The 17,683-nt window shown below is 37.6% G+C and overlaps 1 protein-coding gene across 1 annotated transcript in view; it reads right to left on the reverse strand.

Annotated features, from left to right (window-relative positions):
- Nucleotides 1–2,266: 2,266 nt before the first annotated feature.
- Nucleotides 2,267–17,683, reverse strand: part of Tmem214 (Transmembrane protein 214) — a 65,529-nt gene continuing 50,112 nt past the window's right edge. The window contains exons 11-14 of the mRNA XM_070093225.1: nt 16,497–16,593; nt 15,928–16,084; nt 13,183–13,334; nt 2,267–2,879 (exon numbers count right to left, since the gene is read on the reverse strand). Coding sequence (XP_069949326.1) covers nt 2,741–2,879; nt 13,183–13,334; nt 15,928–16,084; nt 16,497–16,593 — 545 coding nt within the window. The 3' untranslated portion in view covers nt 2,267–2,740. The remainder of the gene's footprint in view (nt 2,880–13,182; nt 13,335–15,927; nt 16,085–16,496; nt 16,594–17,683) is intronic.

A 17,683-nucleotide genomic window follows, 5' to 3' on the forward strand; every position in this document is an offset into this window, starting at 1 on the left:
AAATTTTCTGACTAGTAGGGGAACTAATCATTCTTAAGTAACAAATCAGATTGTTCTAGCTCTAGCCCAAGGGGCATGAGGTGATGAGCTTTGAATTATTATTATTATAATCAAGGGGGAAGCGCTAAACCCGGAGGATTATACAGCGCCTGGGGGGGGGGGACGTGGAAGGCATTCAGGCTTAATTCGGGGAACTGGAGCACAGATCCAATTCCCTAAGTCAAGAGCCCCTCACCAACATCAAGGAACCTTCCTTGAGGGGATGAGCTTTGAAGCTGTGTAGTTCCAGAGAGTTCCCAGTAGCTAGCAAGTTGAAATATCATCATTCATAAAAGCAGAACTTTTAAGAGCTACACAGGTCTTAGACTGGGCCAATGAATTACGTACAGCATTTCTATGTTGGATCGTGGGGGAGCACTTAACCTTTAGGGGGGATGGAAGGTATTCAGGCTCATTTCAGGGAAGTGGGGCACAGATCCAATTCCTTAGATCAAGAGCCCTTCACTAGTATTGACGAACTTCCCTTGAGGGGTTTCTATGTTGGTGTTGAAGGATTAATATTTGATGTTTAGACAGTACAGTATAGAAATTGACAATAAAATGGGCAAGAGTAAACTTTTCATTTGGAGGACGAGTTACCTGAGTGACATTAAAAATGTAGGGTATGGGAAAGAGGGAAGCAATCTCATCTCATGGTTTTCTAATATAGTAGCAAGAAATTAAAAAGTTGTCAATCCCAAGGGACACTGATTCCCTGGATCAAGTGCCTTTCACTGGCATCAAAGCACCTTCCTTGAGAGCTAACTAAATTGAAGCAAATTTAACCAAGGTACAATATATGACAACCATAATTTATGAATTGTAATGAAAGGACTGTTTACAAAGGCAGGTGCTTTAATGACAGTAAAGGAGTCATGATCGAAGGAATTTGAGCTGACCCCTTTCTCTCCCCCCACCCTTTTGGTTCAAACCTGATTACTTATTTCCCAGGTGCTGTCTGAATCCTATGCAAGTAACACTCGCAAAATTGTCATAAATATGAGGTACTGATATTTATTTTCTTTAGCACTAGCTGTTATCTTCAAAGGCAACTCAAAGATAAGAGTTGAAAAGAATTTAGTGGGAGAAATAAAAAAAGGTTACAAAATCATGTTTAAACATGGCACTGTAAAGTCAATTCTGTTTTGGATACTCTGGTTTAGAGGCTGGACAATTAACTCCAGTACTGGTACATGATTTAATAAAATGCATTTTTCTAAAAAAAAACTTTAATTGAAAAAAACATTTAATATGGCTTCCAAGAAAATGACCATAGCTGGATTAGCACTTAATAGTGCTAAGAATATTTTTTATTAAAATGCATTCAGACCATAACACATTTAACATACTGTCACCAAAATTATATTACTATTGTATAACTTTCAAACAACCTCACATAATTCAAGGATATGAATCAAAAGCAGAATATGATTCATAACTTAGCCATTTAATAAATACTGTAATTTTTAAATGTAATTTAAGCACTTGCAGTCCATGCAGCATTATTGATTACTGTACAGCACTTCCTTTGATGACTGGACACAACTAACAAATTCAATTTTTATTTTCAGACTGATAAACTATTTTTAAATGATAATCTGTAACAAATACGAGAAAATATAAAAATAACTCGCTTAAAAACTAAACTTGTTAAATACTTGACATACATGTTGTATTAATATTTCAGTGTCCATGTATTTATTTGAGCAAAGTAATTTACAAAAATTGCATTGAAAATGAGATTACACTCCTTGATACCCTTGAGTTGTTTCAAGTGCATTGAACATCATTCAGTTATCCAACCTTGTGACATCCCTGCTAAAATACTGATAAATAATAACACACCTATTAGTACAGGTCATGCAATCTTCATTGTATGAACTGATAAAGCCACTGTGTGGCGAAACGTTTCCTCGGTAAAGATACCCAAGTGTTGCACATGTCTAATTTATCAACTTGTTGGTTATCTGAACCGAGAAATAGAAAATAAAATAAAAAGTTTATTTACAAACTGATTCACCCAGAAAAGTTAGATGCATTCAAGGTTAATGACACTTTTCAATGAAAAAATATTACTAGTAATACTAGCATAGACTATATCTAACAATCTAATGAAAATGAGCCCAATTCATACCACACACAATAAATAATGCATACAACTCTAAGCTAAACTTGTAGATTAAACTCTTATAGACAATAAGGCACAAGTCATGTCTAACAATCACACACAAAAAAAAAAAGATAACAAAACTTATGGAATTACTCAGACACTTAAAAATTTGCCATCAGATTTACTTAATAGCCAACAATAGAAAGATAACAGAATTGGGTAAAAAAAAAAATTCTTAAAATAAAATGAAATAAATTATTATAATAAATGAAATAAAGTAACTACTGTACACTGCTTTTGTGAGACTCCCAAGAGAACATGACATGAATATTTAAGGTGCTGAAACTGTAGACATTTTAGTCAAACTATATGTTGATATCAACCTTGGCACTATCTGTACTCTTGACACTAAACACATTTGCCACAAAATGATACGTGGAATGTAGTACTTTATTAATAATTAAATTTCCATTGCTAAATGCAATGGATGCATGGTAAAAACCCAAATCTACACAAATTGACAAATTTATCATTATTTTTTGTGTGCTGTATATGTCATCTTGAGGAATGTATTAAAATTGATTTTAGCAACTAGCTAGTTTTATTTGAAATACTGTCAGTATCTTGTAAAACATCCACAAGATTAGAATGCATTCTTAAGAGAAACTGGGTCAAATAATCCACTGCTCCAATCATATATTCCTTTAACTTCTCTGGAGCTAAAGACCCTCTGAAACAGACAATAATATTGGTTTAATAATCTTGAAAATTATATGCAATAACACAAAGTTTAAAAACACATTTTTATTTTCTATAATAAAAAAATACAAATTCAATATGTTTAAGGAATTGTTTGTTGCATTTAAGGATTTAGGAAAAGCATATGATAGGGTAGATAGGGAAGCAATGTCGTAGATGTTGCCAATACATAGAATAGGAAGTAGGTCCCTGAAAGCAAACATTTTTCGGTCTCTGGTTAGGATACAGAAGAGAGGGGAACTAATTTACAGTAAAAGCAGACCTTCAGATAGGAATGTGTGGTGTTACCATGGTGGTTTAATATATTTATAAGAGGGACTTTGGGAATATAAGTAGGGTGATATGAACAGAAGGTTGTCACAGTTACTCTTTATTGGGGAGAGGGGAGGGGTACTTTTGGGAGATTCTGAAGAGAGGTTGCAAAGGTTAGTGAAGGAATTTGGGAAAGTGTGTAAAAACGGAAATTAAAAGTAATCAAAGGACACAGAAAGGTGATGAATAACAAAAAGCAATGAAAGCTCAGATGCCAGATAGGTAAAAAAAAAGTTAGGAGAAAGTGAATCTATCTAGATATCTGAGAATGGGGGTATCAGCAGATGTCTATGAAAGACAAAGTGAAGCATAAGGAGTCATGCAGCACTAGTACAGATGATAAAGAAGTGGGTATTGAGGAGTTTGTGGATAATAAGTTTATGAAGGTAACATGGCTTATGGATCAGAGTATAGTGGTACTAACACTTAAATGGAGGAGCCATGAAAGGTGCAGCAAGGAGGTTAGGGGCAGTGAAGATATGTTTTGAGAGCAATATGCAGTGTAAATATTAAGCAGAGAATTAGGTATGGACAAATTAGATGGGATTGGATTAATATAAGTGTAATTCAGAGGACAAAGCAGGGGTTGAGGTGGTTTGGCCATTTAGAAGAGCCAGAGTAGAATAGTATGACCAAGAGGGTGCATGTCGGGTGGAAAGTTAAGGGTCATCCCAGGAAGGATTGGTAGGAGTGAAGGAGGGCTTGAGCATCTAACAGGCATTTGTTAAAATGCTAAATCAGTTAAGACAAATGGTTTTCAGGACTTAAATTTTGCAGTTCAGACAATTATTAGAAATGTGATGTCTACACACCTCTGGCAAGACAGCTATTAAATGAATAACGGAAAACATTTCCTTTGAGTCATCCTACCTTGGAGGGAGATAGCAGGTGTGATAAAAAATAAAATAGTTTATTTTACTTAGCCATTTATAAGCCAGACAAAGAATTTCATTACTTTACACTTTAATTCTTAGTTAGTACTTTTTTAACCTTGTCCATGAATACAGAGCCCAATCCTATCAGCATGTCATTTATGCAGGCACTATATATACCTTTTGAGTTATAAATATAGTGCCTTGTACCAGGCAAGCACCAGATAGTATTTCTGGTCTCAGGTCAGCAATGTCCTGGATAATTCACAAATAGCCTGCAAATAGGAGAAAGCGAGAAAAGCTTATGACGTCGTTTTGGTCCAACTTGGATCAACCTTACCAATGCCACTACTATTTCTACCCTACTAGGTTTAGCGCGGTTGGAGGCAGTGGAGATGTCCTGTCTAAGGGCAATGTGTGGTGTAAATATTGTGCAGAAAATTCGGAGTGTGGAAATTAGGAGAAGGTGTAGAGTTAATAAAAGTATCAGTCAGAGGGCTGAAGAGGGGTTGTTGAGGTGGTTTAGTCATTTAGAGAGAATGGATCAAAGTAGAATGACATGGAGAGCGTATAAATCTGCAGGGGAAGGAAGGCGGGGTAGGGGTTGTCCTCGAAAAGGTTGGAGGGAGGGGGTAAAGGAGGTTTTGTGGGTGAGGGGCTTGGACTTCCAGCAAGTGTGCGTGGGCATGTTAGATAGGAGTGAATGGAGACGAATGGTATTTGGGACCTGACGAGCTGTTGGAGTGTGAGCAGGGTAATATTTAGTGAAGGGAAACCGGTTATTTTCATATAGCCAGACTCGAGTCCTAGAAATGAGAAGTACAATGCCTGCACTGTAAAGGAGGGGTTTGGGATATTGGCGGTTTGGAGGGATATGTTATGTATCTTTATACGTATATACTTCCAAACTGTTGTATTCTGAGTACCTCTGCAAAAACAGCGATTATGTATGAGTAAGGTGAAAGTGTTGAATGATGATGAATATTTTCTTTTTGGGGATTTTCTTTCTTTTTGGGTCACCCTGCCTCAGTGGGAGATGGCCAACTTGTTAAAAAAAAAAAAAAATAATAACCCTTTCAGAGTCCGTCCCGTAGATCTACGGCTTTACGTTCAGGGTCCAAACCGTAGATCTACGTCATGAGCTCAGCTCACTCTGATAAACTGTGAGTGGTACATTTGGGCCTAGATATGAGCGAATACATCTATGTGGTATGTGTGCACCACATAAAACAGATCCTGCAGCACACTGTGTATAATGAGAGAAAAAACTGAAATCATGATTTTTCGATTGAAACAGCAACTTTGCAGTGTTTTTTTCGTATGTTTTTTATAGTTGTATTTGTGATTTCTTGGTCTCAATTGATAGAATGGAAGACATATTACAGAAATAGAGATGATTTTGATTGGTTTTAGCACTGGAAATGGCTTGAAACTGAGCTCAAAGTAGCAGAAATGTTAAATTTTTGCCGATGTTCAAGAGTAAACAAACGACCTCACACGTCTAATACACGCCAGCTGGTGGGTCTAATATGCATTCACAAATATGGTGATGATATTTATACAATTATTACAGTATTGCATAACAGTAAATCTTCTATTTTTTGGTGTGAATAAAAATTCATTATGTAAATAAAAAAATCAAAATGGAATTTATTTGTAAAGCCTCAAAACGTAACTAATGAACAGAGGAAATGTTAATTTAGTTCCAGGAATACCTACATTGTTTATTCTGGACCCTATTTTGAAATTGGAATATTTTGAACTTTGTGTTAAATTGGCCAAATTAACAATTTCCAATCGCTTTAATTTGTAGTTGAAACAGTTGACTTGCTGATTTCTTGTGCTCAATCGATAGAATAGAAGTAATACTAGTGAAATAGCTAAGAATTTGGTTGGCTGGAATAATGTAATTGGCCTAAAATGGGAGTCAAAGTCGGCAAAATCGCCGATTCGTAAATATCGTTGACACATCAAAATTCGCAAGAGCATATTTTCGTCAATTTTCCATCAAATTTCATACTTTTTGCTTTATTACCTTCACAAAAAGATTCTCTACCATTTCATAAGAAAAAATAACAAATTTTTTTTTTGAAAATTCTTGGACACTGGGGCACCACTTCAGATTTGGGCCTTGGACCCTGAAGGGGATAATAATAATAATATTATTTCTTCCACTGCCTCCTGTCCTTGTGCTCCTTGCCTATATATACTAGCTCACTCTTGTCAGTGTGACTTGTGAATGGTCCAAGTCAGACTGAAATGTCAAGCTGTCCTCTCTATGCAGAAATGGACTGGGTCTTAAAACTGGCCTGGACATCCGTCACACCTATCAGGTTAGCTCATTAACTGCTGAGGGCCAGAGGTGTTTTTTCACTGCTCATCTAAGGCACATTCCATTTTTGTTTCAATCTTTGTGCAGCAGCTATGACTTCAATTTTACATGACATTTTTTTTTTTTAATACCCAGCCTAGTGGCCCACTGGGCACTGCCCAAATGCCCGTATGGCCAGTCCACCTCTGTGCAGGTTGTGTATTGTTCCAGTTACAGTATTGTGCCCTTTTCCTTCTTTAATGTCCCGGTTACTCTGATAATGATCTTCAGGAATAGCCTTCCTTGCCTTTTCAATGTTGGCGTCTGGTTTTGACATTAATGGGCGACCAGAGCATTTATCATCCTCAACATTCAAATGCTAGCTGAAGCATTTAGTTTCATTAGCAGTTTTACCAAGCTTGCAACAGATATTTCTCTCTTGCTCTCTGCCCCTCCCCCACAAACAAACAAGAAATATCATCTAACCTTGACAGAATGCCTGATCGCGCTAACTCATGTACTGTGCTCTATGCTGCTACTATATTTCCCCCCAAAAACATACAAAAATCAGAGTCCTGGAACTTTTTGACAGCACCTCAAATCAACTTCAAAACTTACATTGCCACTTATATGTGCATTAGGCATTCTCTAGATATCTCAAGATAATTTAGGTACCATTTGTAGTAGAGTATATCAGGCAAACTTTAGTAAAACCAGCCCAAGAATTTAGTTGTACTTAGAGCTACTTGACTCCCAACCTGTCCAGGGGCCAATGCAGTCCTTCAGCCACACAGTTTGGTGATACGCATCCCCAACATTTGTTTTTCATTTTTTTTTTTCATATTTTTTTGGGGAGTTTTTTTTTTATATATAAAAAAACAAAAACAAAAAACTAATGGCTGATAATATAGTGCTCTCATTGCATTCCTAGAGCCCCTATCAACTCTTGTATAACTTTCTCTTAAATTAACATACCAGTATTTGTAAAGGTATTCCATCCCCTCTCCCCAAAAAATAAACCCAACATCCATAATGTGAGCATCTCTTCTCTAGAGGCTAAATCCTCCTGCCTTTTATAATTTTTTGATAAAAAATATTTGACTTGTCAAATGCAGTCTTTTCACTATCATTCATGCTTCTTCTTTCAACAAACCAACCGTATCCCACCAAAGCAGGGCGGCCCAAAAAGAAAAAAAGTTTCTCTTTTTAACTTTAGTAATGTATACAGGAGAAGGGGTTACTAGCACCTTACTCCCGACATTTTAGTTGCCTCTCATGACTTACGGAGGAAGAATTCTGTTCCACTTCCCCATTAATTCTATATTAAAAACTTGACAGTGAGTCCATTAATGTTTCTACAAATTTATTAGTAATCTTTCTTGGCTAAGAGCTGTTATTCTGTCTTAGCTCTTTTCAAGCCTTGGACCTGATTATCCCCTCTCACCTTCATTGTGGCCCACAACAATATAACAACATCCAAGAACCTATAAAGTGCTAGGTGAACAGGACCAGTAGATGAAAAGAGATATACCTACACATGTCACCCAACCTAAAGATCAAATCCAAAGCCATTCAGATGTGAGCCAAGAGCTCTGCTCCCTGTGCTAAGTCATTATGTAACTCTGATGCCTGGTGTCCCTCTGGGTTCTCCCCATCCTAGAGAGGATGGTCATATGTACAAGCTTCCCTGGAGATTTCAAATATGTATATACCCTTGTCTTAAAAATACACTCAAGAAAATAAAAGATAAACACAAAATAAAATTTAACAATGCAAAAAAGTCATACAGTAATTGAAAAGCGTATTAATTTAAAATGTGATAAGGAAAAGTACACCGTCAGGTGATATATGCAGCAAGTAAAGCCAAGGTAGATATTTTTACATGTGAGAAACAGAATGAAAAAAAAAGGCAGTCTGGTGAATGAACATGCAAAACAAACACAACCAGATCAAAACATGAAAAAAAAACCCATCCAAAATATTAAAAAAAAAACTAGAACAAAACATGAATGTAGGTACTCCCCTACTCTATGCCAACAGTCAAGTATAAGCTACCCTAGCATTATATTACATAACAATGTGCAAAGAGCATTTTCATTCTCACATTACCTTGCTTACCTGGAGTTGACCCCCGGAACTCTCTCCAGGTAAACGCCCCCGCGGCCCGGTCTGTGACCAGGCCTCCTAACTATTCCTAACTCTTGTTCTACACTATCTTAAATTGTGACACCTATTTTTTTTTAACCCTTTCAGGGTTGCCAGGCCCTCTACGAGACTTCTTCTCAGGGTCGCCAAATTTTCAGGAAAAAAAAAAAAAAAAAAAAAAAATTCTTATGAAAAGATAGAGAATCTTTTCCCGATCATAATGACACCAAAAGTATGAAATTTGATGGAAAACTTATGGAATTATGCTCTCGCGAAGTTAGCAGTCTCCACGATGTTTATGCATCGGAGATTTTGCCCACTGAGCCCTATTTTCGGCCAATTACAGTGTACTAGTCGACAAAAATCATAACTATTTCGCTAGAACTACATTTTTTCTATCAAATGAGTACAAGAAACCACCCATTTACTGATTTCAACTATCCAATAAAGTGGTCAGAATTTAGCAATTTTGCCAATTTCACACAAATTTCAAAAGATGCCAATTTCCAAATAGGGTCCAAAATAAACAAGAAAGACATTCCTGGTACTAAAATAAAATTTCTTCTGTTCATTAGTCACATCCCCATGCCCCTCTTATATTGCTTTCCAATTTGAATTTTTATTCTCACAAAAAATAGAAGATTTACTGTTACGCAGACTACTGCATTAGTGTAGAAATGGTATAAATAATATCAGCGCACTTGTGAAAGAATATCAGACTCACCAGTTGACGTGTATTGGACACGTAGCATGATTTGTTTACTTTTGAACTTAGGTAAAAATCGAACATTTGTGCTACTTTGAGCTCAATTTCAAGGTATTTTTCATTGTAAAACCAGTCAAAAGCATCTCAATTTCTGTAATGTCTTCCATTCTATAAAATGAGACCAGGAAAACTAGAATACAACAATAAATACCATACGAAAATACAGTGCAAAGTCGCTGTTTTAATCCAAAAACACAAAGTTTTTTTTGTCTCATTACGCACTGTGTGCTGCAGGATTTTTTTTATACTGCGCACACTGACCACATAGACCCATTCTTTCATATGCAGGCCTACCAGCTTTCTCTCACTAGATTTGAGGGTGCTAGAATTTAAGCGTACTAGTACGTCAAAAACCCTGGTGCGTAAGCCGTACTAGTACGTCCGAAACCCTGAAAGGGTTAAATTTAGCAACTATCTCATTTAGGTAGGGTGACCCAAACAATTAAATACATTCATCTAATTTTGTTTTTCAACAAGTCGGCCATCTCCCACCAAGGCAGGGTGACCCAAAAAGAAAAACTCCCTAAAAAGAAAATACTTTCATCATCATTCAACACTTTCACCTCACTCATACATAATCACTGTTTTTGCAGATGTGCCAAGATACAACAGTTTAGAAGCATTTATAAAGATGTATAACATATCCCTCCAAACTGCCAATATCCCAAACCCCTCCTATTAAATGTAGGCACTGTACTTCCCATTTCCAGTACTCAAGTCCGGCTATATAAAAATACAGAGGAACCTCTACTTGCAAGTTTAATCTGTTCCATGACCTTGCTTGCAACTGGATTTGCTCGTTTGCAGAGTCAATTTTCATCATTTAAATTAACTGAAATGCAATTAATCTGTTCCAGTGGAATTCTGTACTTCAGTAATTTCGCTAATATCAACTATCTCACTTCATCTAATATGACATAATAAACAATATAAATAACATAGAAACCTGATATATACTCCAGAATGAATAAAATATGTCAGATGTGGCAGCCGACAAGAGTTTATCTGGAGACAGGACAAAATACTCCTTGAATATTTCGCTGTCATCAACTCTACAGCTTATTTATCTATCACAGTTCATCTAACATGAAATAATAAACAATATAGAAACCTGATATATGCTCTAGAATGAATAAAATATGTCATTATGTAACAGGTGGAGGCGGCCACAACCGCTCCCTCTTTGTTGTGGTAAACACTGGCATCTAGTGACAGCCTTTTGAAGCCGTCTATTGTTATAATTATTATTATGTTATACATTTTTTTTTTTAACAAACCGGCCGTATCCCACCAAGGCAGGGTGGCTCAAAAAGAAAAACGAAAGTTTCTCTTTTTAAATTTAGTAATTTATACAGGAGAAGGGGTTACTAGCCCCTTGCTCCCGGCATTTTAGTTGCCTCTTACAACACGCATGACTTATGGAGGAAGAATTCTGTTCCACTTCCCCATGCAGAATTATTATTATATATGTATTATTATTATTTTTTTTTTCAACAAACCGGCCGTATCCCACCAAGGCAGGGTGGCCCAAAAAGAAAAACGAAAGTTTCTCTTTTTAAATTTAGTAATTTATACAGGAGAAGGGGTTACTAGCCCCTTGCTCCTGGCATTTTAGTCGCCTCTTACAACACGCATGGCTTACGGAGGAAGAATTCTGTTCCACTTCCCCATGGAGAATGTATTAATTTTTTTTTTCAACAAGTCGGCTGCCTCCCACCAAGGAAGGGTGACCCAAAAAAGAAAGAAAATCCCCAAAAAGAAAATACTTTCATCATCATTCAACACTTTCACTCACTCACACATAATCACTGCTTTTGCAGAGGTGCTCAGAACACAACAGTTTAGAAGCATATATCTATAAAGATACACAACATATCCCTCCAAACTGCTAATATCCTGAACCCCTCCTTTAGAGTGCAGGCATTGTACTCCCATTTCCAGGACTCAAGTCCGGCTATATAAAAATAACCGGTTTCCCTGAATCCCTTCACTAAATATTACTCTGCTCACACTCCAACAGATCGTCAGGCCCCAAATACCATTCGTCTCCATTCACTCCTATCTAACACACTCTCGCACGCTTGCTGGAAGTCCAAGCCCTCGCCCACAAAACCTCCTTTACCTCCTCCCTCCAACCTTTTTGAGGACGACCCCTACCCCTCCTTCCTTCCCCTACAGATTTATACACTCTCCATGTCATTCTACTTTGATCCATTCTCTCTAAATGACCAAACCACCTCAACAACCCCTCTTCAGCCCTCTGACTAATACTTTTATTAACTCCACACCTTCTCCTAATTTCCACACTCCAAATTTTCTGCATAATATTTACACCACACATTGCCCTTAGACAGGACATCTCCACTGCCTCCAGCCGCCTCCTCGCTGCTGCATTCACAACCCAAGTTTCACACCCATAGAAGTGTATTGGTACTACTATACTTTCATACATTCCCTTCTTTGCCTCCATAGATAAAGTTTTTTGTCTCCACATATACCTCAAAGCACCACTCACCTTTTTTCCCTCATCAATTCTATGATTAACCTCATCCTTCATAAATCCATCCGCTGACACGTCAACTCCCAAGTATCTGAAAACATTCACTTCTTCCATACTCCCTCTCCCCAATGTGATATCCAATTTTTCTTTATCTAAATCATTTGATACCCTCATGATCTTACTCTTATCTATGTTCACTTTCAACTTTCTACCATTACATACCCTCATCTAAATTATTATTATTATTTTTGTTTTTTTATTATCACACTGGCCGATTCCCACCAAGGCAGGGTGGCCCGAAAAAGAAAAACTTTCACCATCATTCACTCCATCACTGTCTTGCCAGAAGGGTGCTTTACACTACAGTTTTTAAACTGCAACATTAACACCCCTCCTTCAGAGTGCAGGCACTGTACTTCCCATCTCCAGGACTCAAGTCCGGCCTGCCGGTTTCCCTGAACCCCTTCATAAATGTTACTTTGCTCACACTCCAACAGCACGTCAAGTATTAAAAACCATTTGTCTCCATTCACTCCTATCAAACATGCCCACGCATGCCTGCTGGAAGTCCAAGCCCCTTGCACACAAAACCTCCTTTACCCCCTCCCTCCAACTTTTCCTAGGCCGACCCCTACCACGCCTTCCTTCCACTACAGACTGATACACTCTTGAAGTTATTCTGTTTCGCTCCATTCTCTCCACATGTCTGAACCACCTCAACAACCCTTCCTCAGCCCTTTGGACAACAGTTTTGGTAATCCCGCACCTCCTCCTAACTTCCAAACTACGAATTCTCTGCATTATATTCACACCACACTTTGCTCTCAGACATGAGATCTCCACTGCCTCCAGCCTTCTCCTCGCTGCAACATTCATCACCCATGCTTCACACCCATATCAGAGCGTTGGTAAAACTATACTCTCATACATTCCCCTCTTTGCCTCCAAGGACAAAGTTCTTTGTCTCCACAGACTCCTAAGTGCACCACTCACCCTTTTCCCCTCATCAATTCTATGATTCACCTCATCTTTCATAGACCCATCCGCTGACACGTCCACTCCCAAATATCTGAATACATTCACCTCCTCCATACTCTCTCCCTCCAATCTGATATCCAAACTTTCATCACCTAATCTTTTTGTTATCCTCATAACCTTACTCTTTCCTGTATTCACTTTCAATTTTCTTCTTTTGTACAGTATATATTCATTGGGATGCATTTAACTCAGGGTCATACAGTGCCTGGGGAAGGGGAGGCACTCAGGTTTAACCCATGAAAGGGAAAGGTAGCTCCAATTCCTTGGATCAAGAGCTTTTCATTAGCCCCTAGGTACCTCCCTTGAACAGCATGACATAAAACTACTTACACAAAGACTCTTGTGGTGAAAAATTCGTGAGCTTGAGAAAAATATGGTGCAAATGCATTTCTGATGGCAAAGAAGGTGACCTCTAAACTTTCCACTGCAAGAGCTCCATAGTGTCCTACTGATGTACTTAGTCCAGGAAGTGAAGTCTCAACCTGAGAAAACAGAATACTTTTGATGTAATTTATATAAATGCTACTTTGATATAAAAACATATAGTATACACCAATTTATTGCAGTGAATATTGTTTTTCCTTATATTGTATTATAAGTGGAAAACTTCAAAACATTGCTTTAACATGTCACCTATTCCCACCAGATTAGGATGACCTCCCCCCCCTTCCCAAATGCATTCATCATACTAGCTACCTTTCCAGAGGGCACCAAACTCATCTAACTTTTAATGTGCAGGCAATGTATTTCCCATTTCTTACATACCTTCATACATATTACAATGCTGATACTCCAAAGCACATTAAATCCCAATGACCATTTGCTACCACTTACAATTAAAGAATACTTATACACATTTACGCTGGATGTGCAAGTTCATGTTTCCTCAATGTCCTTCACTCCGTCCTCCATCAACCCCAGATTTAAAATCGTCATCGACCTGTCCTGTCCCATTCTTTCTTCATAATCACACCATCTCAACTTCTCTACCTTTTGCATCATGCCATTCAAATTAATCTCTTAGACAAAACACCCATTCAGTATCTTCAACCTTTTTCTTGCTGCAACATTTGCATACCATATTTCACACTCTCCTAGGTAGTAGGTTGGTAGACAGCAACCGCCCAGGGCGGTACTACCGTCCTGCCAAGTGAGTATAAAACGAAAGCCTGTAATTATTTTACATGATGGTAGGATTGCTGGTGTCCTTTTTTCTGTCTCATAAACATGCAAGATTTCAGGTACGTCTTGCTACTTCTACTTACACTTAGGTCACACTACACATACATGTACAAGCATATATACACACACACCCCTCTGGGTTTTCTGCTATTTTCTTTCTAGTTCTTCTTCTTGTTTATTTCCTCTTATCTCCATGGGGAAGTGGAACAGAATTCTTCCTCCGTAAGCCATGCATGTTGTAAGAGGCAACTAAAATGCCGGGAGCAAGGGGCTAGTAACCCCTTCTCCCGTATAAATTACTAAATTTAAGAAGAGAAACTTTCGTTTTTCTTTTTGGGCCACCCTGCCTCGGTGGGATACGGCCGGTTTGTTGAAAAAAAAATATTCACACTCTTACATAAATGTTGGCACTGGTATACTGTGACACATTTCTCTTTTACATCCACTGATAAACTATTTTCTTTCTACATATCCCTTAATTCTGTAATTTTTAAACTTTAGTTTCCTTCATCAGTTTTCGGATTCAAAGACCTATTGTTGATACATCCATCCCAAAATAGCACCGTCACTTACAAGCTGCAATTGTGACATCCCTCACTTTATATCAAATTCATTAAATTTCAAGATACTTGCTTCTCTTGCAACCCATATCTGTAAAAACATTAAAAAACTATGCTGATTATCATACATCCTTGTGCAAGATGCACTTTTCTTTTCAAACATTTCTCTTTCTTGTCATGACCCTTGTCGGTTTAGCAGGACTCGAGTCCTGGAAATGGGAAGTACAATGCCTGCACTTTAAAGGAGGGGTTTGGGACATTGGGAGTTTGGAGGGACATCTAAACTGTCATATCTGAGCGCCTCTACAAAGATAGTGATTATGTATGAGTGATGGTGAAAGTGTTGAATGATGATGATTTTTTTCTTTCTTTTTGGATCACTCTGCCTTGGTGGGAAACGGGTGACATGTTAGAAAAAAATTCTCTTTCTTGTACACCATAACCTGAGCTTCACTGTCCTTATAAAGGCACTTTACAGCTTTCAACAATTCAACATCTACCATACATCTGCAACACCAGCCACATCCCTCATAGTCTGCCCTCTCAGATGTCTATTCCAAATTCAGCAATGCAACAGATCTTCTTATTATTTAATATCTGCTATATGATTTAATTAAAATATTAGATCTACATCATCATTTTCCTTCATAATCCACTTCAATCTTCTGCAACCTTTTTCTTTAAGTATTTCAGCTTTAATGCCTGCTATTTTTTCTATGTTCAACCTTCTCATTGCTTTATACTCACTTCTCTCTCTTCAAGAACTCATTCCTTTGTCCCATGCATGAAATTTGTGCCCATTCACATTCCATCTCCTTAAAAGGCTCCTATACTTCAGATTAATATGAAAATTTGTACCACACTTTTCATCCTTAATCCTTGCTCTTATGGTTCCTGATACTTGTCTTTCTTATAAAATTTTTATCTACCAATATACAGTGGACCCCCGGTTAACGATATTTTTTAACTCCAGAAGTATGTTCAGGTGCCAGTACTGACCGAATTTGTTCCCATAAGGAATATTGTGAAGTAGATTAGTCCATTTCAGACCCCCAAACATACACGTACAAACGAACTTACATAAATACACTTACATAATTGGTCGGATTCGGAGGTGATCGTTATGCGGGGGTCCACTGTACTAAACTGAAGTTCTCTCTCTACCAAAAGCTACCACCTTTTTCTTATTTATACTGACTATCTTTTTCCATTTGAATGCTCTATCAAATACAATCATTAAAGCCTAAGTTGTTCTTTTACACCCATGAGATGAGTGTCACCAGCATATAACAACAGTCCTATCATTTTAAATCTTGCTACTGTATATAAATACCTTTTCTTTCATAAGTGGAATGTACTGTGCAGCAGATTCAACTGCTGACATGCAATAGCCAGTAACTCCCTCAAGTTTTTTCAGCACCAAAAGAAGATATGGCCCAGCAAGCTCACAACCACGACTGTAGTATACTGGAACATTGGTGGCACACCACCTATCAATGATGCAGATACCTAATTAGTTTAATATAAAGATCATACAAATTTAAAACAGACTGTTGAGATGTACCATATTTTCTTACGTATAAAGAACGCTTTTTTCCCACAAAGCCTTGGAAAATCAAGCTGTGCCTTATATGCTCAAGGTCAGGGTCAAGGGTAGTTGTTTACTAACATTGTTACAATTGCTTGGAAACATCATCTTAGTTGTCTTATATGCTCATGTGCCTTATATGCCAGAAAATATGGTAACTGATTTAAAAGAAAAATAACATAACACAAACTCTAAATTTCTACTATTATAACGTAACTGTTTCCCAGGAAAATGCATTAATCTATACAAAGGAACTAAATATGCTCCTATCAATAAAATCTTAACACTCGAGAAGAAAATAAAAACTAACTTACTTGTATGACTGAATAAAAGCAGTTTTGGAGGCTCTTCCAAAGGCTTCTATGTAAGGAATAAGTCCCATCCTCTCCAATGTCTGTCCAAAATTTGATCCTAAAAAATATTTGAAAAAATAGATAAAAAAAATTTTTTATGGAATATTTTTGCAGAGATATGCCACACCATGAAATACTTCACCTTTAAAGATGTAAAGACAAGAAATTCTTAAAATATGTACTGAAATATTAATGGTTAATATAAAGATTCTAACAATAAATTTTCTTGTTTGTAAGATTTTCAAAAGTTTAATGAAAGTTAATAATAGACAACAGTTTACATACTGTACTAAACACTTAGATGACACAGCTAGAGCTGCATGTATGTGTAGGCATTATCTATGAACATTATCTATTACATTTTTCCCCACACAATGACCATCTTCCATACCAAGGTGGGTGACCCCCAAAAAAGAGAACACACCATCATGCCAGAACTGTGTTAACATCACAGTTCAGATGACCCTCTAAATTGCAACATCCCCACCCCTTCTTAAGAGTGCAGGCATTGTATTGCCCACCTCCAGGATTCACGCCTGGCTCACCGATACTGCATATATCTCCGGCACGTCACTTCCTCAAAATACCAAACACCATGGTTCTAGCAAGATAGACCTACATGCACTTCTGACCCACAATCACCATCATGACAGTTCATTTAGACCAAAAGCCACTCCTGTATGAAGCTAAGTTTACTGCCTCACTGCAACTTTGGTGCCATTTCAAAGGTGTCAACCTGTGTGACATAACAGGATTTCACTGCATCTAGGTCACAAGATTAGCATGTAAGTTGTGGTATAAATGGTTGGAGGACTGAGCCTCCACCATTCCATGTGCTAAACAGCCTAAATAGATTTAGTGCTTCATGTAATAATAATAATGACCTCATTAATAGCCCAAATTGGAAACTTTTCTCACTGTGGGAATGTATCACTTCACCCAACAGCCTAATCACTTAATCTACACCCATCCCCCAAGACTGATGCCACTCACTATTGACATCCCATGACAGGATTCCACTACTTCCTAATTAGTAGCCACAGCTGGGAGCTCATCACACTGAGGGAACACCATCTCACTTGGTAGTTGCCTTATGCATCACATCACATCACCCATCTTCACCTGACCTTCCAGATTATATTTTTGTA

The sequence above is a fragment of the Cherax quadricarinatus genome, chromosome 42 (genome assembly GCF_038502225.1).
Source record: "Cherax quadricarinatus isolate ZL_2023a chromosome 42, ASM3850222v1, whole genome shotgun sequence".
Classification (NCBI taxonomy): Eukaryota; Metazoa; Arthropoda; class Malacostraca; order Decapoda; family Parastacidae; genus Cherax; species Cherax quadricarinatus.